At 36.4% G+C, this 26,615-nt stretch overlaps 2 protein-coding genes across 3 annotated transcripts in view; one reads left to right on the forward strand and one right to left on the reverse strand.

The window, feature by feature from the left end:
• npffr2a (neuropeptide FF receptor 2a) overlaps window positions 1–26,615 on the reverse strand; it is a 231,236-nt gene that overhangs the window by 160,774 nt on the left and 43,847 nt on the right. The gene's annotated exons all lie outside the window — the stretch shown is intronic.
• Window positions 12,772–26,615, forward strand: part of gc (GC vitamin D binding protein) — a 45,726-nt gene continuing 31,882 nt past the window's right edge. The window contains exons 1-4 of one of the 2 annotated variants that reach the window (XR_015490116.1): window positions 12,772–12,986; window positions 13,516–13,582; window positions 13,837–13,969; window positions 22,092–22,303. Coding sequence is in view for 1 of the 2 variants with exons in the window: in NM_001002568.3 (NP_001002568.3) it covers window positions 12,923–12,986; window positions 13,516–13,582; window positions 13,837–13,969; window positions 22,092–22,303 (476 nt within the window). In the remaining variant the exon portion in view is untranslated. The remainder of the gene's footprint in view (window positions 12,987–13,515; window positions 13,583–13,836; window positions 13,970–22,091; window positions 22,304–26,615) is intronic. The other variant, NM_001002568.3, reaches the window with a different exon arrangement.

Genomic DNA, 26,615 nt, shown 5'->3' on the forward strand with positions numbered 1-26,615 from the left:
GATTTGCTAAATAAACAATGTGATGCAAAACGTAAAACCGACAGTTGTGCTGGTCTAAAAATAGCAACAAATCAAGTCCTGTGTCTGCCACCCTACTGCACCCCCTTGGAATAACTCTAAATTATGGATGAATACATTTCATTTCATACTCACATTTATGAGTGTTTAAACATTCCACCATGGTAAGCGACCCGTGCAGATGTGAATGGGAGGAAGAATTTATATGCCTCTTAAGCTTTGTCAGCTAAACACTTTCTCATAGGATACATCTGTGTTTCCGTGCTCGTGACTCCTCAGGAACAGTCCTCTTTCCTCAATTCTCACCTCCTCGCGGTGCAATTAGAAAATTGAGTTGTCCTACAAGATGCTGAGCTCAATCGCTTTCTGCTTTGTAGGATATTTCCTGTTTTGTAGGAACAGGGAAGGATATTGAGAAGCACAACAGTTGTTATTCTGTGACACCAAACAACTTTCCTGCACAGAGGTTCATGGGGTCTAAATTTTCCATCAGTTGTACACTTTAAAATCCTTTATTCCGAAGGGCGCTTGGTTGTGGCTAGTTTTAAGAGCTTAGGTTTGAAATGACAGTTCAATATGGCAGCCATGTTTGTTTTCACTCTAAATTGCCCTTTGGAGGATGATATGTCCCAATTGGAACACACCTCTATACTTTGCTATTTTGGTAATAAGACTCATGTGCCACTAGGATAATCCCCTGGCAAACACACACACATATGCACATCATATTTTAATTACCCATAAAATCTTATAGAATTTTTTTTTGCCTCTGTTAAAGGGCACCTTTGATGAAAATCATCTTTTGTAAGCTGTTTGGACAGGACTGTGTGTAGGTATAGTGTGTCCACAGTCATATTGGGTTGATATAAAGACAATAAGCCTCTTTTTTTAATTTCTTGGCGATAAAAAAGGATCTAAATCCCTCCAATTTTGAGGCCCACCGCAACTTGAGGTACAGTAGGAGTGCAGTTTCCTTTCCCTAGCGAATTGATTGACATTCGCATACCATCATATTAACAAGACAGTTAATATGATGATACGCGAATGTATCATCATATAATATGCATAATCATATTAACAAGACAGGATGTGTGCAAAGCAACTGAGATTAAAAGATCTGTTAAGCTCGCTATGATCATCAAATGTGATCAAGAGTGAGTTTTACAAGTTGAAAACGTTTTTACAACAGTGGATGTTTGTAATAAATTACAGCGTTTTTACTGTCTTTACTTTATCCCCACAGCCGCATGTCAGTACAATTATAACAGAATATGCTTCAATCTAGGTTTGTGGACGTTAAATCGGGTTTATTTTGTACATTAACATAACAGAAATCTATTCAGCACTAGATAATAATGTGTATCCTGTCACATTTGCCATGCAAAAACAGTGCAAAGTTAAACACACACCTTGTGTGTGAGTGTGTGTGTGTGTGTGTGTGTGTGTGTGTGTGTGTGTGTGTGTGTGTGTGTGTGTGTGTGTGCTTTGTAACAGCATTGTGTGTGACTAATCGTCGCAAAAATGCTTAAATTAACTCCACAACAAATACATCATTAATCATGGTTAAAGCTCTTACTGTAGTATTTCTCACAATTGTTACGTGATATCTGCTTACTTTATGTCTGTCACCGTACATCATGAATACAGTAATAAACAAAATGAATAAAAGAAAAAAATTCTTGTGTGCTGGCAGAGCTCATTGTTAAATGACAAAAAAAAATTTGCAATGTCCAAGTGAACAAAAATACTTTATTCCTTGTTAGACATGAGGGTAATTGCCATTTAAAGTCACCATGAAATTAAAATTTGCTCTTCTTTTTTATTTACACAGTAGTACTTGTTATAAATAATGTATCTGTGCACTTTGTTGTTTTGTAAAAATTAATTTGCTCTCATAATCATGATCTCTCGTCAAATACCATAATCTTCCCCACCCCCTTAAAATGACTTTTCTTCATTTCTGGACACATATAATGCTTTTTATGAGGTCCTACCAGCTCATCTCTTGTTTCTGCTCTGCTTTGGAAGTACTCATTCAGTCAAACAACAACTAACAACCCATCTCTTCCATGATCACCTGAATCCCGACACTTTTGTCACTTTGGTTGAAAGCCTCTGCTAAATGACAACAAATAAATGTAAATTTAGCATCCCCTGATTGACTGCATTATGAATTGAATTTTACTTATGAATGTATTGGGAGTACAACTTTTTCAAAAGGATGTTTAAATGTACAACTCATTAATTATTTTAAAATTATTTTTAATTTCAAAATGGTGTCTGCAGTGTCACACAATTATATAAACGGTTCTAATTATTCATATTGTTCAAAAGCACTATTAAGAAGATTTCCAGTCCCCTACACACTGCATACCCCATTTGTCCCCTGCGTCATGATGTTCTAATTGCGTCATGAGCTCTGTCCTGAAATGTCATTTGCTTAGTAATTATAGACTTATCTTTGTCCATGCAGCAAGTATATTTAACAGCAACTTCCACCCCAATTTAGCATCTGCAGAACACACAAACCCCTTAAACACATACTATTAGTGTTGCATGCACATCACTGCAACCCCTGTAAAGTTTAATTAGCAACAAACAGCACAGATGATACCATTTTGCATTACATCAAAAGCAGATTTCTCAATTGCTCACTTTTGAGCTTTTTCAGGGAAGAGTTTGGCATCTATGAAGGATCCATGTTTGACTGTTGACATTAGGTCTTGTAACCTTCTAAAGTCACTGTTTATTTATTGTAAAATATAAGTTCAGTGATCAGTGATGGTTTGTGCTATAATATCATAGCATTGCCTAGGTCTAATACTATATGGGCTCGTAACTGCCAAGGACAACCCAACCATTCTGAAGCACCATGTATTCTGAAGACTGTGCTGTGTATCAGAATGCAAACAGCAATACTCATGACAGAGTGGTTTGATGAACATTAGAGTGAAGTTGAACATCTTCCATGGCCTGCACAGTCACCACAACTAAATATTATTGAGTCACTTTTGGGATGTGGCAGCACCGTGGTACAGTGGGTAGCACAATCGCCTCAGAGCAAGAAGGTCACATGTTCGAGCCTCAGCTGGGTCAGTTGGCATTTCTATGTGGAGCTTGCATGTTCTCCCAGTGTCGGCTTGGGTTTCCTCTGGGTGCTCCAGTTTCCCCCACAAGTCCAAAAACATGTGGTCCACGTGAATTGGGAAAGATAAAATTGTCCCTGGTGTGTGTGAATGAGTGTGTTTGGATGTTTCCCAGTAATGGATTGCAGCTGTAGGGGCATAAACATATGTTGGATAAGTTGGTGGTTCATTCCGCAGTGGCGATCCCAGATTAATAAAGGGACTAAGCCAAAAAGAAAATGAATGAATTAACTTGGGGTGTTTTGGAGGAGTGAATCAGGAAACGTTCTCCCCCATCAGTATCACGGACTGACCTATATTTAAACGTTTTATTCATGTAAAAAAACAAATATATACTATATTTTTGGCCATATTGTATATGTTGAAATACATTTCAAAATATATTTGAAAATAAATTAGTTTACCATATGGGCAATACTGGATATCTGTGTACACATTTTATTGAACCCTTCCAAAATCTATTTAGAACAACTCTTGAAACTTGAAATTGAAAATGGTATGTACCCTAAGACCTTTATACAAAATTGTATAATCCAAAGTAGTACACTTCAGTTTCAACACATACATTTATCAATTTACCTATTCCAAAAAAGAACTGTTTAGCCTCACTATTACAGTTTATTCATTATGATAAAGTGAGAGAAACTGAAGGTTATAAATAAATCTAACCATCCAAAAACTTAAATCAAATATTTATTTAATTCTGCTTAAGATTAGCAATCAGTTGATTATGTAGTGTACAGGTCAGGCTTGTAGTCAGCCTGGTGAAAGGGGTGGTTCTTTTTTTCTCAAAAAGTGTACTTTTTTGCAGTTATATGCCTTAGTTTCTATTTAACTATGCGATTTAAATACTGCATTTTAGTGACATTTTTTTTTTGCTGGATTAGCTAGTCAGATGTCATCATAACCACACTTTTTGATGTACTAAAAATATTTCCTAAAAATTGCAAAAAATAAATAACTAAATAAAAGACTAATTTTTGAAATACAAATTTAGTTCATCATATATCACTAGGAAAAAATAGCAATTTGTTAAAGTTTTAAAGTAAAAAAAAACTGTAGCCTACTATCATCATTTATTAGACAAAAAACTAGCTGGCCAGCACATTCAACTGTCCTCAGTCACAATTTGGCCATTTCAAAAAAAAAAAATTATAATTAAAACATAATAATATAATAATAATAATAATAATAATAATAATAATAACAACAACAACAACAACAACAACAACAACAACACCAATAATAATACAAAAATAATAATAATTAATTCTTCAGAATTTTTATAGCCACTTCGGTAAAAAAAAAAATACATTTGAAAATTCCTGGATATCAGCAATCGCTAAAATATATTCAAATGAATTTAATACGGTCCACTTCTGGTACTTTACACCTTTTTATTGCTAATTTTTTCATTTGAGAAATAAGGTCCAAGAATTAGAAGAAAAGTTACCTGAAATGTTTTCTCTGTTTAAAAACAATACAGTAATGAAAGTCCTAAAGCCTTTTTCGATGGGTTATTTTCATTATTTATGATGGCATAGCAGTTAAAATAGGACAAATGAGTTTATATATGAGACAATATCTGGACCTTTGTCAGTGAGGGGTGGGTCTTCTGAAACACCCCCTCCACGGCTAATGTGGCCAGTTAGCCTAGAACCTCATGGATAGGGGTAGATTTTCATCTGTTAGGAAGAAATTTTTGCCCTATACCCTGTTTGGCAGTCTTTTTGAACATATGTTTAATATTTTGCAATAATGACGCTGATGCCTGCCTTTTTCTGCCTTCTTGCTCTTTTCGACCCACAGCGTAACTCAGTAGCCTATGGATGTCGCATCAAAGATTCAAATGTTAACACTCAGTGGGTTATGTCACGTGACTCGTGTTACATTGTTGTGGCTTTGAGGCTCTATTGGATTCGAATTATTGGCCAGAGTGATTTAAAATGACACTTTATTACAATATATATTGACTATTAATATATTTTATTAATTATATAATAAATATAATATATAATATTAAATTACATAAAACAATTAAAAGGACAATTCTAGACCTTTTGGCCGTGGGGCGAATCACCCCTTGCTACTGTTATGGGTGATGATAAACTTTTACCACACATTGGCAGTTTATTCAATAAATCTGCTTATTAATATATTTAGCATTACACCCAGGCAAACTGGGTGCTTTAAGATGGTTTGCAGGGTTCAACACTTAAGTATTTTTGCTGTGTTTGTACATTATATAGGAACTTTTAGTCTGGTAGACTATAGTTCATAGTGCACAAAAGAGAAAAATCTCCGGTTGCTTAAACTGTAAGTCTATCTTTTTCTTCTTCTAATTTCTAATGATAGCATCTAGCTAAATTTCAAAATCTATGTGACTTTGACTTAATGGATTCTGCATTGCGTTAGTATAATGTATGAGTTAATTGTACTCAGATCTAAGGCGCTTTGAAAGAGTGTTGAAAAAAACTAAGCTGACCTCCAAGAACAACAGATATTCAAAATCAATGTGTTCTGCCTGTACTCTGAACCCGTAAAGCTCTGAAGCTTATTAGAGTCTTAAAAATGGTGCCAACTGCAATATAGTATTGACTGATGATTAAAACGCACAGTGGAGACTCAGCCAACGGAGATTTCATTGATTACCATGACTGAAACAGTTATTTCATTTCACTTTGAGAATGTGAACGACGTGTGACAGAAGAATTTGATTCCATAACCTATAGCTGAAAACAAAATGAACTAATAATATACCTCTACTTTTTGGATTATTGGACCATAACAGGTCTGGGATTGAAATTGTTGATCAATGATATTGATTCAACTCTTTCCATGGTGCGGCTTAAAATCTCTTTAGCCACAGTTACCATGAAATGGGTCTTTAGCAGTGAACAGCACGCAAGCATTTAGGGTGAATTGAGTAAAATTGAAATGGTCTGTAAGAAGGATCTTTGTATTTGAGAAAGATGGTGAGAGGGGTTAAATGGTCTCAGGTAAGTGTGAAGAATAATGATAAAATGTCTGAAGAAGGTGTAGAATAAAAAAAAAAAGATGTGCCTATCTGATCTTATTTATTAAAAATCATGGATTATAATCTTTAATACTCGTACCATTTTTATTTATTGCTCTTTCCCAGCCATTTGATAAAATTCCCTTACATCTTGAGCTACAAAAAATTATTACATAAATACATTTTTTTTTTTGATATTTGTCTACTTAAAATGGCCATTTCTCCATTTTAACATCAAAATGACATATCTGATGATTTCAGATGCATATCTAACGTCCCCTAGCACAATGTCATCTATGGCCAGGATATACAATTGGTATCGTTCAACTTAGTCCCTGATTTATCAGAGATCAGGGACCAGCGAAATGAACCAACCATGTTGCATATGCCTTTTCCGCCACCCAGCACTGAGAATACACTAACGTGTGAACCCTCAGAGCTGGGAAACACCCATAAACTCTCTCATTTACAGCAACACTCATACGCTACACTATGGATGATTTTGTTTACCCAGTTGAACTATATCGCATGTCTTTGGACTGTGGGAGAAACTGGAGAACCCAGTCGGTGGCCTCTTCTACACTTGACTCTGGCCCTTGAATGCTCAGGGCATTCTTGTACCCCAAGGAGGGGTACAGACTTAGGGCGTATTCACTGTAGCTACAGATGCCTTGAATTATCCCCCATCCCCTCTCCCCCAACAGCCTGCACTCATACTGCATCTTTACCTTCCAAACCTTAGCAAACTCATGTCATGATTGATGCTCAGCAAAGTGGAGATTGCTGTAGTTCTATTTTTTTTTTTTTAGTCATTTGATATGCATTAATACATAGTGAAATATTTTGCTGAACAGATCTACAACGTTTGACGCTTATAAGTTATCATAAAAGTCATCATGCTGCATGTATTAGGAGGTTTGCTGAAGCTGCAGCTGACGTGAGCAAGGGGTTTGTATCTTTAATAAACTATGTCAGTTTGCTTCCATTAAAAAGTAAGAATGATTAATAAATCCATATGAAATAGTCCCTTAAAAGTGATGTCACATTTTCAGTTTCGGGCTCAGGCACACTTTGCACTCACACTACAAGCATACCGTGCCAAAGCCTAACTGAACCGCGCTCTGGCATACCTCTTCCAACCGGGCCAGGGCTGGCCACCTGAACCGTGCCTGGGTTTGATTCAAAGTACTCACACTTGTCAAATGAACCAGGAAACTCGTCAGGGCAAGGTTTGGATAGCATAGTGTGAGCGCACCCTTAAGGTCCCCACTAACATGGCTCAACCTATAGTGCCACAGGCCTTTTATCTGCCTCCTTTCAAGTCACAAGAGCAGGAATTTTCTTTGTCCAGTTAGAGATCTAGACGCCTTTGTCCACAGAGCTGCCCTGTGGCATACATCAGAACAGTTGTTTGCTCTATCCTGAAACCATCATCGCGGTTCCCCTGTGTCCAAGCAATCTTTGAGCAGGTGGAGATGCTATTTCACTAGCATACAAAGTCTACTTTCAACCCTTTCCTTGGCTCTCCGGGCCGAATCAACATGGGTATGGCAGCTTCCAAAGCCTTATTCAATGGAACATCCTTGCCGATGTATCCAACATAATGGGAAGGTTTACCCTTCACACCTTTAGCCAGTTTTATCAACTGGTTATAGATCCCTTTCCAGAGTCTAACACTTTAGAGCCTTGAAGCGGACATGTTACCCGGGCACTCAGTAAGACATTGTTGGGATTGCGTTCAGCAACAACCTGAGAACCTCTTGCATTCTCAGGTTATGGCTGTAACCATGGTTCCCCTTCAGGGAACCTCAATGCTGCATCTAATTTTCTTACTTTCTGTATGCCTGGATGCTTGTTTCGACAAAGTTGAAGTTGAAGCTGTATGGCAAGCCCAGGTTTTATAAAGTTTCCTGGTATAACGTATTGCATGTCATAAGACGTGGTGACGTTCCGCCAGTTCCATTGTAGTGATTACTGTACACACATGCTTCAGGACTTTGTCAAACATGAAGTGCTCCCATAGCATCAACATTTGATACAGCGTTGAAGTTCCCTAAAGGGGAACTATGTTTTTACCCTTCCATCAAAGAATAATTTTGCTTTGGACCAACCTAAAAAATATACTGTAATTTGTAACATCTACATTTAAAAATGTCTCTCAAATTATAGTTTTGACTTGGTTGAAACTAAAAAATGCCATTTAATATTAGTATTTATTCAAAATGTTTATTTTGCTCAAGGAAGAAAAGAAGTTGAATTGAAATGCAAATTGAAATTCTTTGGTTCACCTTCAAAATCAAAATAAATGTGTACTGTGGACTATAATAAATACATGTAACTCTAGATTATGCTTTTGTTTTATTTTCAAGAACTGAAGTAAAGTATATGCTGGTGCTTTCAGTGTGTCTATGAATGTTTAGCAAGATAGTAATCAACTCAAATAAGAAATTTTTCAAGTGGTCATATAACACAAAATCTGGGAAAATATGCCAGTTTATGGTAAAAAAGCTTTTTTTTAAAAAAAATAAATAATAATAATGCTTTTATTTTTTTATTAAATAAAAAGGTGTACTTTAAATGAAAGACACGGTAGTTTCACTTTTCAGTGTACAGTGTTATGAAAAATGTTATGTCTCACAGGGTGCTATATAATTAAACACAATCATGAATATGAAAAGGACACTTTAACTTTAACATGACAAAGAATAATAAACGGAGCCTAAGGAAGTATCCTGTTTCTGTGTCAACAGCTAAATGAAGATATATTCCTTTTCTCTTACTGTCAAACCATGCTGTGTCCAACGCTTACATTCTCCTCATGCCTAATTTTCCTCATGCAAATTTTATATATCACATGGAATCTCATATAGATATTACCCTGTTTCTTTTATTCATTGTTCCCTTGGGCACCAACAAGCATTTGCACTTAAACCTACAGTAGAATGCTGTTGATCTCATCAAACCCTCAATCTTTTTTATGCAAGAGATAAAGAAATAAAGAGATAAAGCCCATGATAAATATTTTAAAGCTATAACTGAATGCTGAATTGTATGCATATATTGGACAATTGAGTGCAGTATTATAATGGACTTTTTTTTTTACTATTTTGTCTGAAAATGTGTTGGGAGCTTATCTAAGCTCCTCCTGTTCACTAGTGCATCGCCTCTATGACTATGGACTGTATGTTTGCTCGTACAGATGAACTGAAAGGTTAATAAACCCAAATAGGTCTTATTTGTTTACAATTTTGTGGAAAACAAAGAGCAGATATACTCTAAGGCCTTTGCTCTAGTTCAAAGTTTGTTTGCTGTTTTTAGAACCTATTTGCTGCTTAAGTATGTGTTAATGTGGCCTCTGATGTAATTTACACAATGATTCTTTTATGCCAGAAGTATGTTTAGTATAACAGTGGCCAGCAGTATACTCTAGAAACCTATGATGAAAATCATATTTTTGCAAGCTTTTTGGACAGAACGGTGTGTAGGTAAAGTGTGTCCACAGTCATATTGGGGTCATATAAAGGCAATAGGCCTCTTTTTTATTTCCTGACATTAAAATAGGATCTAAATCCCTTCCATTTTGAGGGCTACCGCAAAGCGACATGGGGGTGTGGTTCCCTGCCCACCGATTTGATTGACTGCCAGGTATTAACATGTCTCTGTAGTGCATATAATCAAAACAATAAGAGAGGATGAGCAATCAGGATTAAAAGATCTTATTAGCTCTCCATGATCATCAACCATAATCAAATGTGATCAAGAGTGAGTTTTACAAGTTGAAACATTTTTAAAACAGTGCATGTTTGTCATGAATTATAGCAATTTTACCGTCTTTACTCACCAGAGCCGCATGTCAGTACAATTATAAAAGAAGACGCTTCAATCTAGCTTTGTGGATGTTAAATCTGGTTAATTTTGTACATCATCATAACGGATATCCATACAGCTGTGGATATTAACCAGAGATGTATAAAGTACTAGAGACCCAGACTTAAGTAAAAGTACAAGTACTCTATCAAAAAGTGACTTGAGTAAAAGTTGACGTGCTCTTTAAGCACCATACTTCAGTGGAAGTACTAAAGTATTCAACATTGTTTGTACTTAAGTATTGCAAGTAGTTTATTTCAAAATGTACTACTCAAGTACTGAAAGTAAAAGTACAAGTATTGTGTAATATAGTTAATAAAGCAGTCAGAAGACATCATATTGTTTTGTTTATTTTAAATATCTGTTTTTGGGGCACGTGATTAAGCAGAACGAAAAGAAACATGGCATATGATACTGTTTTTCTCTCGCGCTCGAACCACAGATCTGACAGATTATAACAGCTTTAACACGCACCTTTCAAAGTTGTGTGTCACAAAAACACTCTGTAATCCACTCAAAGCACTTTTGAAACCCATTTTCGGATCGCAAATTACCGGTTATAAACGCTGTAAACAGAATTTCTAAACATTCTACCGGAAGACGCTGGTCACTTTGGTGCTTTCCATTAAGTAGCCAAGAAAAAGGTCTATAATTGTAACAAGTAGGGATGTAAATCTACACTGGTCTCACGGTTTAGTTCGGTTACGGTTATCATGCCATCGATTCGGTTTAATTAGATATGTCAGTGCATCACGGTGCATTAACAATCCTTTCCATAATTAGATTTTTCTTCACAACACAATAATTTTTTAATTAAAATATATAAATATATTAATATATTATTTGTAATACAATAATGTCATTTAACACAGCAGTAAGATATTTAAGAATTTAAGTATATTAAGTGTACCCTTAATTTGACCTGCTCAAAAAAAAAAAAAAAAAAACGCTCTTTCTGATTGTATCAAACAAAACTCCAATGCAAGCACAGAAGACAGCATGAACATTCATAGCAAATAAACAAATGTAAATATTATCCCGCTTGCTTTTTAAGCACGACAGGCAAGGTCTTACAACCCTATAATAGATTATTCTTCACCTGCTCAACAGAAAGGGCTGCTATCGGCTTTAGAAATTAAAGCGATGTTGACCGATTCGTCTATATGCGCATAATACAAGGTTATCGTAGGTAATCCATAACAGACACAGTGGAGAAAACTCGCACCTTAGGCAGGAAAAGTTACCAAACAAACGCAAGCGCGTCAAACGTCCAAAGTGAAAGAAAGAGGCATAGATGAATCTTACAGCATTCCTCCGTAGTAGTGAAATAGCGGCTCGTGTGCTGCGCCGACTTCATTGTAGTAAGAGCGTTACTCGCCCTCGCCTCCGCCATAGTATCGCATGAAGGAGATAAATGACATCATTATGTAATAACCAGTTATGATCTATTACTGAACCGATATCAATAATTTTGACACCCCTGGAAACGATTAACGATGCGGCACATAAAAAAATCTATCAGAGTAAAAGTATTAAACTCATCGAAAATATGTACTTAAGTAAAAGTTCAATTCAGCTTTATTTGTATAGCGCTTTTACAATGTAGATTGTGTCAAAGTGGAAGTAGGAGAAAAAAACAATACTTCAGAGGAGTACTGCCTTTTAGTACTTAAGTACAGTAGTGAAGTAGTTCTACTTCTTTACTATACATCTTTGATATTAACATGTATCTTGTCACATTTGCCGTGCGAAAACAGTGCAAAGGGTGTGTGTGTGTGTGTGTGTGTGTGTGCGTATGTGCGTACGTCTGTGTGTGTGTGTTTGTGTGTATCTGCATGAACTTTGTTACGGCATTGTGTGTGACTCATCAAGGCAGAAAGGCTTGAATTAACTTAAGAAATACATCAAATAATCATTGGGAAATTTCTTACTGTAGTATTTCTCACAAACGTTATTTCTGAAAAAGTGAAGTAGACCAAAAGATCCTCAAAAGCTAGACATGCCCAGAGCCAAAGAAATTCGAAATCAAATGAGAAAGAAAATAATCAAGATCTATCAGTTTGGAACAACTTTATAATACCATTTCTAAAAACTTGTATTACTATCTTTATGGGGACTTCTTATAGAGATAATTATTTTTTCATTATACAGATTCTCTCCCCCTACACCAACCCTACCCCTAATGCCCACACAGGAAACAATCTGCATTTTAACGTTATCACTTGATTTGTCATATCCCTCATAGGGACCAAAAAAGTAAAGGTCAAAATTTAAACCTACATTTAAAAGAGAAGCAAAACAAAAACACATACTATATATCCACTACAGACTAATATGTTGTTGTTTGACATCATTTAATTCAGGTTATTTTCCATTGTGGTGTTCAAGTATAGGTCAATATTGCAATCTTGTGTAAAACCTTTAACCCAGATGCTTACATGTAAAACTAAAACTCAAACCTTTTGATAACTCCCTCTCCTGTGAAAAGAACAATGCATCTTGCTTTAATAAGTAAAAAGCTAATATGTGTCTTTCCTAAGAGATTTTTAACCTTGTTCTTAATGCCAGGCAAGCCAGATATGAAGTATTCTTAGATAAACTTTAAAACTGTTATATGCAGTTCTGTGTATAACCTTTACATTTTTTCATGAGATGTTCCTGTAGGTCATAGCAATTTTGAGTCATTTCTGTCAAAAAGTTTTAGCGGTCAACTGTGGGTTTGACAGAGTCTTGTTTGCATTTGAATATTTACGTAACTCTGTTTTTACTGTAGTTAATTTTTGACCATGCACACTTTTGTCTCTAGTGAAACTGCACGGAGTGGCAGTTTCTAATTCTAACTCATCTTGAAATTATAACCAGTGGTTAATAAGAAATGATGAATGCATCTTTAATTTTAATTTATGCTTTAATAGTCCCAGCATTGCTGGCTGACAAAGGTAGGAAGAACAAACTTCTATTTCACAGTGGTAAAATGAAAGGTTTTCAAGACATTCAGTTTAATAGTTTAATGTTGAGACTTTGATGTAGGATTTATCTTTCAAATGTTTATTTAAAGTTTAACAGAACTAGTGGTGTTTGTATAACTATAAAGTTTATGTAATATGTGCTCTCTGCAGGTTGGGAGCTAAAGGCACTGAATAAATGCACTAAAAAAAGAAATAGAAAATGAAGAGTTCAGATGCAAAAGCCACTAAGAGCCATGTGAAATGTTCTTTTAAAATGAGCACTTGTCAGGCAGACCTGTGTGTAGGTTCAGTTATTTCAGATTTATGATGATGAATAAGTTTGTTCCATTGCCTTTAAAGTAAGGAAGGTGATGTTGGAAAAATGTTCATGTTAGAAGAACATTTCAGGTGGTACTTAAATTACAGCTATATGAAAGGGTTGATTAATGTTGTTATGTTATTGTGTGCCTATTTAGATTTGCATTTATTTATTTATTTATTTATTTTTGTATCTATACAGGCACCTATACCAAAGAAAAGGTTTGTCAAGACCTCCAAGTCATTGGAATTGAAAAATTCAAAGAAATGCAAGTATACATTTTGTTATTCAAGGATTTATAAAGTACACCCACAGTTTGTGGATATACATTTTTATTATTATTTTTATTATATTAATATTTTATTAATATTTGCTTCATACTGTGAAAAATATCTGTCTGTGAAGTTTGTTTCATAAAGTTTATTTTTATTTATTTATTTATTTATATATTTTTTTTCTTTAATAAATGTAAACTGTGTGTACATGCTTACATAACTATTTGCCCATACTTTCCCCCTGCAGGGTCACTGTCCTCTACAGTCAGAAGTTCCCGAATGGCACATTTGAGGAGGTGAACTGTGTGGCAGATGAAATGACCACGCTCGCAGAAAAATGCTGCAAAGATGATGCCAGTCCTGACTGCTATGACAAAGGAGTAAGTGTTTGACCTCTAAGACACATTTTGTGGCTGAGCACAATTTATCGACCAGCTGAACTCCATTCATATAAAGGTTATTTCCAATACACATCTATTATGAACAGACATAAACAACAAAAGAAGAGTTTCACAGCATTCTCAACCTTAAAATGCTGGATTATCATCTTTATAATAAGCCTGTGTTAGGATCACATTTGTCTAACATTTCTCACTTGTCATTTTGGAATAGAATTGGCAATGCTTTTAATGAAAAAAGAAACACAACAGTGCTAATCAGGCAATTTACAAAGATTAGCTTCACCTTTTTGGTGATACTTCACTTTGATGGCTTCCTTTAGTCATTTTGTTGACTAAGTAATTGTTTGTCAGCTCGCAGTATTAATAGACTCTCAGGGTATTTTATGATAACACTTTATTTTGGTACTTTACTAACAGACGATCTGCAACTGATAATTAGATCATTTTACTAAACCTAACCTAAAATTATTGTAACACTTCAGTTTAAAGCACAGTTCACACTATAAACAAACCATTACATACACAACTTTTAGCTATAAAAAGAAAACTATTAATTATTTGTTCATTATTAGGTAGTAGTTGGTTTTAGCAACATGTAAAATTAGGAATGTAGAATACATTCATTTTCTTTCTGGCTTAGTCCCTTTATTAATCAGGGGTCGCCACAGCGGAATGAACCACTAACTTATCCAACATATGTTTTACGCAGCAGATGCCCTTCCAGCTGCAACCCATCACTAGGAAACATCCATAAATGCAAATTCACCTACAGGCGAGGCAGTGGCGCAGTAGGTAGTGCTGTCGCCTCACAGCAAGAAGGTTGCTGGTTTGAACCTCGGCTCAGTTGGCGTTTCTGTGTGGAGTTTGCATGTTCTCCCTGCCTTCGCGTGGGTTTCCTCCGGGTGCTCCGGTTTCCCCCACAGTCCAAAGACATGCGGTACAGGTGAATTGGGTAGGCTAAATTGTCCATAGTGTATGAGTGTGTGTGTGTGTGGATGTTTCCCAGAGGCAGGGTTGCGTTAAAACTTGCTGGATAAGTTGGTGGTTCATTCCGCTGTGGCGACATTGGATTGATAAAGGGACTGAGCCGACAAGAAAATGAATGAATGAATGAAAATTCACCTACCGCATGTCTATCGGGAGAACATCCAAACTCCACACAGAAATGACCCAGCTGAGGCTCGAACCACCAACCATCCTGCTGTGAGGCGACAGCGCTACCCACTGTGCCAATTTAGAGAATAAGTCATACTTTAGAATAAGTCATACTTTATAGGTACAATAAAACTGTTAATATTTGAATATTTTAAGCTAATATGTTAGTAGTTTAGAGTGGGGATTGTGACAATCTAAAATGTTACCCTGGTAGTTGACATGTAGTTGCAAACTTACCTACAGTTAAAAAAAAATAATAATTACAAAGAGGACATGTTTTTCTGGCTTATGTTGGTAAAAGCTGTAACTATTTTGGTTATGAAAGCCCAAAACAAGGAGAATCACCAATGCCTTTCAAGTATTTTGACAAAAAATAAAAAAAAATAAAAAAATAATTCAAGTTACATAAATTTCATTATATTATAACAGACGTTTTACCATTGACTGGTTTCTTTTTGGAGTGGTCTGAAAAGCATGAAATTGCTCTTATATTTTGCCTGTTGCCTTTGATAAGTGATTAGTCACATGACAACTGTTTTCAGAATTGAGCGCCCCTCAAAGAAAGATAAAACGACACAGTCCTGACTTCATTAAACATTCATAAATGCACTCTTTTGTGCAATCACAGAAACTTTTATGCAACAGTGCGTAGTTCCATGAAGCATATGAGAGAAAAAGAATTAAATCTTGGACAATGACAGCCAGCACAAGACCATATTATTTGCCTTTCCTTTTGCATAAAAAGCTAAACTGGATTAACGTAGCTAGCACTATTTTTTTTTTTTATCAATATTAGTGATCTCATGAATATGCAAATAAGAATACTAAAGCAGTGCGACATCTTCAAACTGCTAACCCTGGTGTAAAGTGAAACAAGATAACACAGGATTTAAGTTCCTTAGATTAAACAAGCAAAATGTGAAGTGAGAAGTCCAAAAGATAAGTCAAAGTCAAAGTCAAAGTCAGCTTTATTGTCAATTCAGCCACATGTACAAGACATACAGAGAATCGAAATTGCGTTACTCTCAGACCCAAGGTGCTTAACATTAATATAAAATATATATATAAAAAATAGTAGGGTTTAAGAAAAAAAGAAAATTTAGAAAATTTACAGTATATACATTGCACATAAATGTGGTCTAAGAAATATACATATGTAATAAAAAAAATTGTAAACAATACAGTGACATTAAGGGCATATAGCAATGAGTGCAAAGTAAACCAGAGTTGTGCAGATAAAAAACAGTATAGTGCAAAAAGAACTTGTAAACATGATAATTGTGATAAAGTGACAGTGACATATTGGGAGGTAGTATATGTGTCTGCATAAAGTGACCAGTGCAGATGAGTGTGTGTGTGTGTGTGTGTGTGTGTGTGTGTGTGTGTGTGTGTGTGTGTGTGTGTGTCAGAGTCCAGAGGTGCGAGGGGAGGAGGTGCGTGGGGAGGGAGCGGGGAGCAGAGCTGGGAGAGAGTTCAGCTTCCTGACAGCCTGATGGATGAAGCTGTCTTTCAGTCTGTTGGTCCTGGCCTGGAGACTGCGCAGTCTCCTCCCTGATGGCAGCAGACTGAAGAAGCTGTGCATTGGGTGGGTGGCATCTGCTGTTATGCAGAGGGCTTTACGGGTAAGACGTGTGCTGTAAATGTCCTGAAGGGAGGGGAGAGAGACACCAATGATCTTCTCAGCTGTTCTCACTATGCGTTGAAGTGTTTTCCTGCAGGATGCATTGCAGGTTCCAAACCACACAGTGATGCAGCTGGTCAGGATGCTCTCAATAGTGCCTCTGTAGAAGGTGTACATGATTGGGGCTGGTGCTCTTGCTCTTTTGAGTTTGCGGAGGAAGTAGAGACGCTGCTGTGATTTTTTGGCCAGTGCAGTGGAGTTTTTGGTCCAGGAGAGATCCTCAGTGATGTGTACACACGCTCACACGCTCACACGCTCCACAGTCGCACCGTTGATGGTCAGGGGAGCATGGAGAGTGTGCTCTTTCCTGAAGTCAACAACAATCTCTTTCGTCTTCTCCACATTCAAAAAGAGATTGTTGTCTCTGCACCACTCGGCCAGACGGCTCACCTCACTTCTGTAGTTTTCCTCATCGTTTTTGTTGATGAGACCCACCACAGTTGTGTCATCCGCAAACTTGATGAACAGATTGGAGTTGTGTGATGGTGCACAGTCATGAGTGAGCAGGGTGAAGAGGATAGGGCTCAGAACACATCCCTGAGGGGCCCCAGTGTTTAAAGTGATGGTGCTTGATGTGTTACTGCCGGCCCGTACTGCTTGTGGTCTTCCAGTGAGAAAATCCAGCAGCCAGTTACACAGAGAGGTGTTCAGCCCCAGCTGGAGCAGTTTTTGAGAGAGCTGTTGGGGGATGATAGTGTTGAATGCTGAACTGAAGTCTATGAACAGCATACGGACGCAGGAGTCTTTTTTGTCCAGATGTGTGAGTGCTGTGTGAAGTGCAGTGGAGATGGCATCATCAGCCGAGCGGTTGGGCCGATAAGCAAATTGAAACGGGTCCAGGGAGGGGGGGAGGACAGACTTGATGTGCTGCATAACAAGCCGTTCAAAGCACTTCATGATGATAGGAGTCAGTGCAATTGGACGGTAGTCATTAAAGCAGGAGGGAGATGAGTTTTTTGGGACCGGAATGATGGTAGTGGCTTTAAAACAGGTGGGGACAACAGCCTGGGTTAGAGAGATGTTAAAAATGTCTGTGAAGACATTAGTGAGTTCTGATGCACAGTCTCTCAGTACACGACCTGGGATGTTGTCAGGGCCCGGAGCTTTGCGTGCGTTAATCCTGCTGAGAGAGAGAAGCCGCAGCGTGTGCACGCGCCGCCATCTTGGAAGTTAAATGCATACAAGCGAATTTAAATCTAAAAGTGCAAGAGTTAATGATGGCTGAACCCATTAAGATACAGAATGGTTCCGTAGCTAAATGTGGGATATGCTAATTTACACAGCCTGTATCAGTTACTTCCAGACAGTGCTTTCGAAGGCACAGAAACTGGAGCTGAATCACATGCTAGATGTAGCACAACATATCTCAAGTCTTTCTCAAATAGACTCGTGCTCGCATTCTAAATTGCTGTGCAAATTCTAGAGGTTGTTAACTTAATTGCATCTCTCACTCACATGGCCCATCTTGTCAGAAACCTTTCACTCTTGATGGTCTTCTTATTGACATGTTGTACTTTTTATTATGTCTGACTATATTAAGCTCATCCTGCTGAATCTCTCAGGCTCAACCTTCATAACCAGCTACAACTAATCTAATTATATTATTTTCATATGCCTCTGTCAATAAGCATCTTTTCATTCTGTAAGTACATTAGTGGTTTGTTATCCAGACCATTGCAGTGGCTGTCAACTCAAATCAGACTCATTTGACAGTGAGCATGTTTACATGCACACCAACAAAAATATGACAAACTAATTAGCTTATTAAAATAATGCATTTTCCCAGTTTGCATGCAAACCAAATCCTGGAAATGCAAGTAAACTGATTAATATGTTATTAAAGCAATAGTTTACACAGAAAAAATGCAAATTGAGCAATCATTTGCTCACCTATCACTTCGTTAAAAAACCTATTTGAGTTTCTGTTGAGCAAAAAAACAAAGTATTTTGGAAAATGCTGGGAGCTATTTTTGTCAGCTATGGAAGTAAATGGGAGCCAGCTAAAAGCATTTTTAAAAATGTCTGCATTTGTTTTGAACATAAGAATAAAAAACTCAAATAAAAGCCACATAAGGCAGGGTAAAAATTAGGTAATTTTATTTTAGGGTGAACAATCCATTTAGTACAAAACATTTCTTACATCAGCATGTCATATTTTGTGCAACTAACTCAAAGCATTTAATTTCATTTTTTATTATTATGTTGAAAAAATTAATAAATAAAATGTACTGAAGCATATCAACAGGAAACTTGCAGCTCACATATTAGCATCTCAGGATGCAGCATTTTGGCTTCTGCTGCACAAGATGAAAACACATTTTATTCTTAAAGAAAGACATTATCTGAGTTTTGGATATATCTTTTGCACCCTAACTGTAAAGCATTTGCTCTGTGAGGACGCTCTTAAAACTCTTCACACATTGCACATGCACTTCAATAAACCAACAGTAGGCAGGATGATGCGTTTACACACATGACGGAATGAGGCCAAAAATTTAGCTGAGATGATCAGTGCACACTTAAGCCATTTATAAAGCTATCCTGATAAAAGAACATATTTGCAGGACCACGTGTATTGTGGACTAATTATTTTAATTATCATTATCATCATTTTGGACAAAAGTAAAATTCTAGCTGGTATAAAAGCATGTTTATGATTCTGGCACAGCTACTAGCACAAACTGACATACTGAGATGAGTTGCCTCATGACATTTACAAATCTAATTCCAGCTATTTGTTCCAATTGATTTTTATTGCCAAAGGAACACATGTATTCATTTTTATTTGGCTTAGTCTCTTTTTTTATCAGGGGTCGCCACAGCTGAATGAACCACCAACTTATCCAGCATATATTTTACACAGCAGATGCCCTACAGTTGTAACGCAGTACTGGATAACATCCATACACACCCATTCACACAGATACACTACAGACAATTAAGTTTATTCAATTCTATTAGATTATAATTCTATAGAGCACATGTTTTTGGACTGTGGGGGAAACCTGAACACCCGGAGGAAACCCACGCGACCTGAGGAACCAGCAACCTTCTTACTGGGAGGTGACAGTGCTAACCACTGAGCCACTGTGGCACCAAGGACTACATGTATTGTGTACTAATTATTTTAAGCATCATTATTGTAATTTTGGACAAAAGTAAAATTCAAGCTGGTATATATATATATATATATATATATATATATATATATATATATATATATATATATATATATATATATATATATATATATATATATATATATATATTACGATTATGGCACAGCTACTAGCACAAACGTTCTTATACACTGAGCTGAGTTTAATTCTGCCTTATAACTGGGTCAGACAGAATCTGCGGACAAATTTTGCTATTTCTGCTGAAAATTTTGAAAAAAATCTGTGGATTTATGCTGAATCATTTTAAAAGTATCATAACTAAAAACTTAATATATGAAATAATTAATAATACATTTTAAACTTTTAATGTTTAAAATGCAAATCCAATAAGATGCCCTTATTTAATAAACACAGCAAGTTTCTCAAATAATATCTCTACTAAAAGACAGAACCTATACCGTTAAAAACAGTCATGTAAATAAATCAAATGAACATTTAGCATTATTATTATTATTATTATATCACAATAATATTAGTGAAATGAATTTAAAAACTGAGTAAATATAAACTTGCACAAATTTACACAAGTAAATACATGGACTCAATAATAGGCTAAAAATCTGCGTAAATCTGCGGATTTCTGTGAGTGCAGACTCTTTGTGTGCCTACTCTTGACATACATTTCCAAATCTAATTCCTTGTAATTGATTCTTGTTCTTTATTGCCAATATAACATTAAATAAGAACTGGCAATAGCCACTAAACCATATTGCTAATCCAGAAAACTTTCCTCAACAAAAGTAAAAAAATAAAAAAAAATGCCAAAAGAAATATAAAAGTCACTAATATTAAATATGAAATATGATTGCCACTCTATACACACAACAATATGCATTGCAATTTTCATCATTAAACACTCATTCATTCATTTTCCTCTGGCTTAGTTCCTTTTTTCATGAGGGGTCGCCACAGCAGATGCCCTTCCAGCCGTAACCCAGTACTGGGAAACATCCATTTACACATATACTATGTGTTACACATAAACTAATTTAGTTTTTTCAATCCACCTATAGCGCATGTCTGTGGATTGTGGGGGAAACCGGAGCACTCGGAGGAAACCGACCCGAGCACAGGGAGATCATTTAACAATTCATAAATTTATCATTAAACAAATTGAAATATTGCTCAAAGTTAGCAAAAGTAAACACATCATGCCTTTTTTTTTTTTTTTTTTAAATGAAGAGTTTTATTTTTAAGAGAAAACTAAATTCAAAACAAAGCCCTAACATGCAAAACAAACAATGCAAAACAATTAATTAGGGGTCAAAAACTTTTTCACAACACCATACTCTCTATTTTTAAGTAGATTCTATAAATTCATCAGCCAAGGCTATTCCCAGCCTGCGGTAGAAGACGCGTTTACAGAATAAGCATTTTGGAATATGTATCGCATTAATCCATTTACATGCTGTGGTGTGCTGTTTCTTAAAGGCAGGTTTTGTTTTCAATGGAAAACCTCTTCTGTTTTAAATGCAAATACATCTCTGTTTTAATATGTGTAATAACAAGCATCCTGACTGGAGGCAATTCCTCCAAAACTCAAATAGATTTTAGTGATCATATTTGTCAGTTCCAGGCCCAATCCGCTGCACACATCAATGCAAATTAATTACAGCTTGTGTTAGTTTGTGTGGGCGCACAGTTGCTCGCCGCTCCATTCATTGTATCAGTGTCTTTCCCTGGGGACAGCTTACATTCATGTCATTAAAAAATAATTACTCAAGCAGAATGTACTCATCTGAACTTACTGATTGCTCACATTGCATTTGCAATTCTAAATCCAAGGACTATTTTAATGGGCTTCAACCACTGAAGAGCTCACATTGGATGGCCATTTATGATGTATGTGATTGTCTCAGAACATTCATAAATTCATTTAAACATGCAAAATGAATCCCCTGCGGGACATATCTTTTTATTATAAATCCCAGAGAAACTATCCTACATGGATTTTTAACACATAATAGATGTCACACACAGGGTAGCCTAGTTGTTCATTTAGCCAGTTTGACTGCAGGCTGTTTTCTGTGCCCCCTGCTTTTGTGTTGTGTTGATTGCTTTGTATTTACAATAACCTCTTTTCAAGGCTACAGAGATCTCAGAGAAATCATGCAGAAAAGACTCTCCATTCCCCAAGCATCCAGGCATTGAGCAGTGCTGCACACTTCAGGGTCATGAGAGGAAACTTTGTCTGGCTTCACTTCGCTACTCTGCAGATGAACTGCCCTCCCTGCTGGAGCCCACAAATGAAGAGATCTGCGCAGAGTACACCAAAGATGAGAAGCAGTATGCTGTCAGGTGAGATTTGTCCCATTAGAGTCATTTGCATGCACAAACTAATTTTCCATTTCAGTCTAATGAATTATGACAGCATCTCTTTGTTAGCCATACTGACCAAAAAACAACAACAACAATAACTTTGGCTCTGAAGCTAGAGGACCAAAGCTTTTGAACTGAAGCTGTGTGATATTCATGTATACAAATTGTTTGTTTTGACAACCTATAGTCTGCCAGTTCTTTCTGGCCTGATAGTCTGTTTCGTTTATAGCAGTGATTCTCATGTGTTAGGATTTAACAATGTGAAACTGTTCTTCAAGAAGTTAAGCAAATATTGTGTTCAGATGCAAAAGCCTCTAAGTATTTTCTTCTTTCAAAAGCTCACACTCGCTGATGATTGGTAATAAGCATGTTTGGCATGGTGTCCCAGGAGAAAGCCCTAAGCTTATAAGATCCTCGAGCCCTGGGCTCCCTTCCATTAGCAGGGAGAGAGGAGAGTTTGAGCTCAGGTAGTTCTCGATGAACTCCCCCGACTTATTTCTGGCTAATGGCAGTTATAGGGATGGCTAAGAAGATATGTGATTTGCTAAAAACTTGACTATGATGCCAATTTGGTATGCTTATTTACTTAGGTAGCAAGTTTTTTGGACTATCAGAGGAAACCAGAGAACCCGGGGAGATTGAGCAAACTCTGCACAGAAATTTTACCTGGTTTATTAGGGAGTTTAACCAGAGGCATTTTTGCTATGAGGCGACAGTGCTAATCACTGGACTACTGTGTCGCCCAACCTACAAAAGAGAGGGGGGAGGGGGATGTTCTTTAACGTGAACATATTAAGATAAGAAACTCTAGTTATTTATAGTGAGTTAAGAATCATCAGATTAGTGAATCAAGCGTTAGCTAAAGCAGACCAGTCGTGAACAATCAGAAGCATGTGATCCTCTTAAAAGTAGTTTATAAATAAACTGCACTTAATAATAAGCATTTTCCTGTGTTTATGTTGAGGGGTTTCATGTTAAAAGGATTTTTTTGTCGCTATAAAAGTGTAATAACCGTATCCAGGAGCCGTCGAAAAATTAAAATTTTAGAAGATAATATCAGACAGCACTTTTGGCATCTCAACCCTACATACTGTATGTTTACTACACTGTCATTTTTCTTTCTTTCTTTCTTTCTTTCTTTCTTTCTTTCTTTATACTTTTAGATTTCTTCTTATTATTTCTGCTCTCACATCTCATTCATTCATTCATTTTCTTGTCGGCTTAGCCCCTTTATTAATCCAGGGTCGCCACAGAGGAATGAACTGCCAACTTATCCAGCAAGTTTTTACGCAGCGGATGCCCTTTCAGCTGCAACCCATCTCTGGGAAACATCCACACACACATTCACACACACACTCATACACTACGGAAAATTTAGCCTACCCAATTCACCTGTACCACATGTCTTTGGACTGTGGGGGAAACCGGAGGACCCGGAGGAAACCCACGCGAAGGCAGGGAGAACATGTAAACTCCACACAGAAACGCCAACGGAGCCGAGGTTCGAACCAGCGACGCTGTAGGGCGACTACCAACTGCGCCACTGCCTCGCCCGCTCTCACATCTTCTCAAGTTAAAACAATTAAGTGTTTTTTTTTTGTTTGTTTGTTTTTTTTTTTTTTGTAATTTAAAATGACATCTTGGCCGAGTTAATAATTTACTTTAGAAATACAGGTAATGAGCTGTCAGCAAATTTTCTGTTATATCTGTGACACAAATACTGATACAGAAAACCACAAATGTCGATAAAAGTTGCTGTGTTAAAATCAAAATGTCAACAGTACAATTTATTTGTGGGGTCACTATGAATCAGTAGGTAGTGCTGTCGCCTCACAGAAAGAAAGTCAATGGTTCGAGTCCCAGCTGGGTCAGTTGGCATTCCTGTGTGGAGTTTGCATGTTCTCGCCATTGTTCGTGTGGGTTTCCACCGGGTGCTCCGGTTGTAACACCTGGATTCACAACAGGAAGGCACAGGATCTAAGGATTATCAAAACACGTATATTTGTTGATAACACTTACAGAGATAAACACAGGAAGAACAAGGGGTGAAGACAAACATCAACTTAGCAAATACCGGACCATGACTCAATGACACACAGGACTATAAATACACAGGGGATGATTAAACAGATTACATACAGGGGTGAGACACAGGTGGAGATGATGAACATGATGACATGGCGGAAAAACAGAACAAAGGAGTACATGGTAAAAGTCACATGAGGAAAACAAACACAGAAGTGAGACTGACACTGACACTGGTTTCCCCCACAGTCCAAAGACATGTGGCGTAAGTGAATTGAATAAACCAAATTGGCCAAGAATGACTGTGTATGGGTGTTTCCCAGTACTGGGTTGCAGCTGGAAGGGCATCCGCTTCGTAAAACTTATGCTGCAATAGTCGGCGGTTCATTCCGATGTGACAACCTCTAAAATAGAGACTAAGCTGAAGGTTAATTAATGAATGAAAATTTATTGGAGCATATATCATAATGGATGTACCCTTTTTTACTTTCCTTTTTTTTTTTGACAAAAAGTGATGTGGAAAATTTTAGGGTTGCTAATAAAATGAAAACAGAAAAAGTGAACTGAATTTAGTCACATAGAGATGCTCAAAACTTGTAGACTAGAAATTTAAATATGTTTTTGTGTTATCATATTTAAAGATAATAGTAGTGCATACCATCATTTTATTAACTTGTGCAGTCCTTTTGATTTATTTGTTGGAGTTATCAAGTTGTGAGATTTTCCATGTAATACATTACAGCATTTTTTTTTACAGTTTTATTTTACTCTCGAGGACCATTCTTCTGACATTGAACAATTTTGAGGATCTGTAGAGTTTTACACAGTGTTGTGTATGGCAAGGAAAAAAAAAAAAAAAAACTAATTTCAGTCTGAACATGAATGATCTGTGGGATATTTGCTTGCTTGGAGCTGTAAGTTTACACAATAAAGTTTACATGTAGTGCTCCCTAATGTCCTGCATTAATTCCTGGTCCTACAAGAGCCCTTCCTAAAAGCAATTCTAGTGGCACATTTAGCTTCTGATGTTTGTCATTTGTAATAGCCTACTTTCAGTATCAAGTGTCTCTACCGCTCTACTGGGAGTTCATTTAAAAATGAATCCCATCATGTTTTACGATTTTACCATGGAAGAGACAATATAACCTTTTTTGTTGAACATGATTTTTTGCCTAAGAAAGACATTTGGGCCTAATAGACAGGTGGAGGTGATAATTGCTTGTTGTTCTTGTTTGCCTCAGGGGAGGCTTCATAGTCAAAACTTATATTCAAAGCCGCTTTTAGCAATGATACAAAATTATTTTGTCTTCATTAGCACTTAAGAGGCCTCAGACCTGAAAACAAATAAATAATTTAAATAAAATAAAAATATTGCACCTCTTAGGGAGTGTTAATTGCTTTTTTGGCCGTCAAGGCCCTTGGTTGCATTAGTAGTGAAACAGATGAGTGTGTGTTGTGGATTCACTTAAGCGGATTTCAGCAGAGGAAAACAACTCTATACATCAAAAGGTGCTTTATGTGCACAAAAAAAAGGATGAAACATTAAATTGCAAAGGATTTTCTGGTAAAGGATAAGTAGATTTGGCTTATAACCCGCTCTCTACAATTTGTAAAGATTGTGTAGAATAGTGCTACAGTATGTCTTTTTTATTCCTACTCCCATTAGTTCAAATCAAGTACCCTTTCATCGACCACCAGCCTCCTCTAAAACCAAACCCACTCAACCCAAGCAGCTTCTTATCAGACTAGAGCTCTTTGTAAAATTAAACTGTTATTTAATATATTCAGTTAGGATGAACATAGCCTGGAATAAAAATAAAAGTTTAAATATATAAAGGTCTGTTGGGAACTGGGTTTTGGCAGATGTTTTATGCCATGTTTATAGGCTTTATGCCTAAAAATGTTTATTTTCTGTCCACATAAACCATAACTTAAAGTGTTACAGTAAGCCAATTGTTTAGTTAGTAATTGTTATAACCATACCAATTGTTAATTTTGTGTTTGTTTATCATTATCACAGACATTATACAGTGGTTATTATCAGTTCTGGGTTTGCCATGTATTGAGTAAAAGGTGTGTTTGTGTTCAGTTTTATAAGCTGTTACTGATGTGGGATCGTAAAATAAAAATAAAAAATACTATTTTACAATCATTTAAACATTTATTTGCAGAATGACAGCAAAATATTATGAAATGTTAATGAAATGTTATGAAATTATGAAAAATAATTATAAAATGTTATTAACCCCTTTGTTTTTCTATTTTA

Source organism: Danio rerio, chromosome 5, assembly GCF_052040795.2.
Source record: "Danio rerio strain M-AB ecotype USA chromosome 5, GRCz13ab, whole genome shotgun sequence".
NCBI classification, from domain to species: Eukaryota; Metazoa; Chordata; class Actinopteri; order Cypriniformes; family Danionidae; genus Danio; species Danio rerio.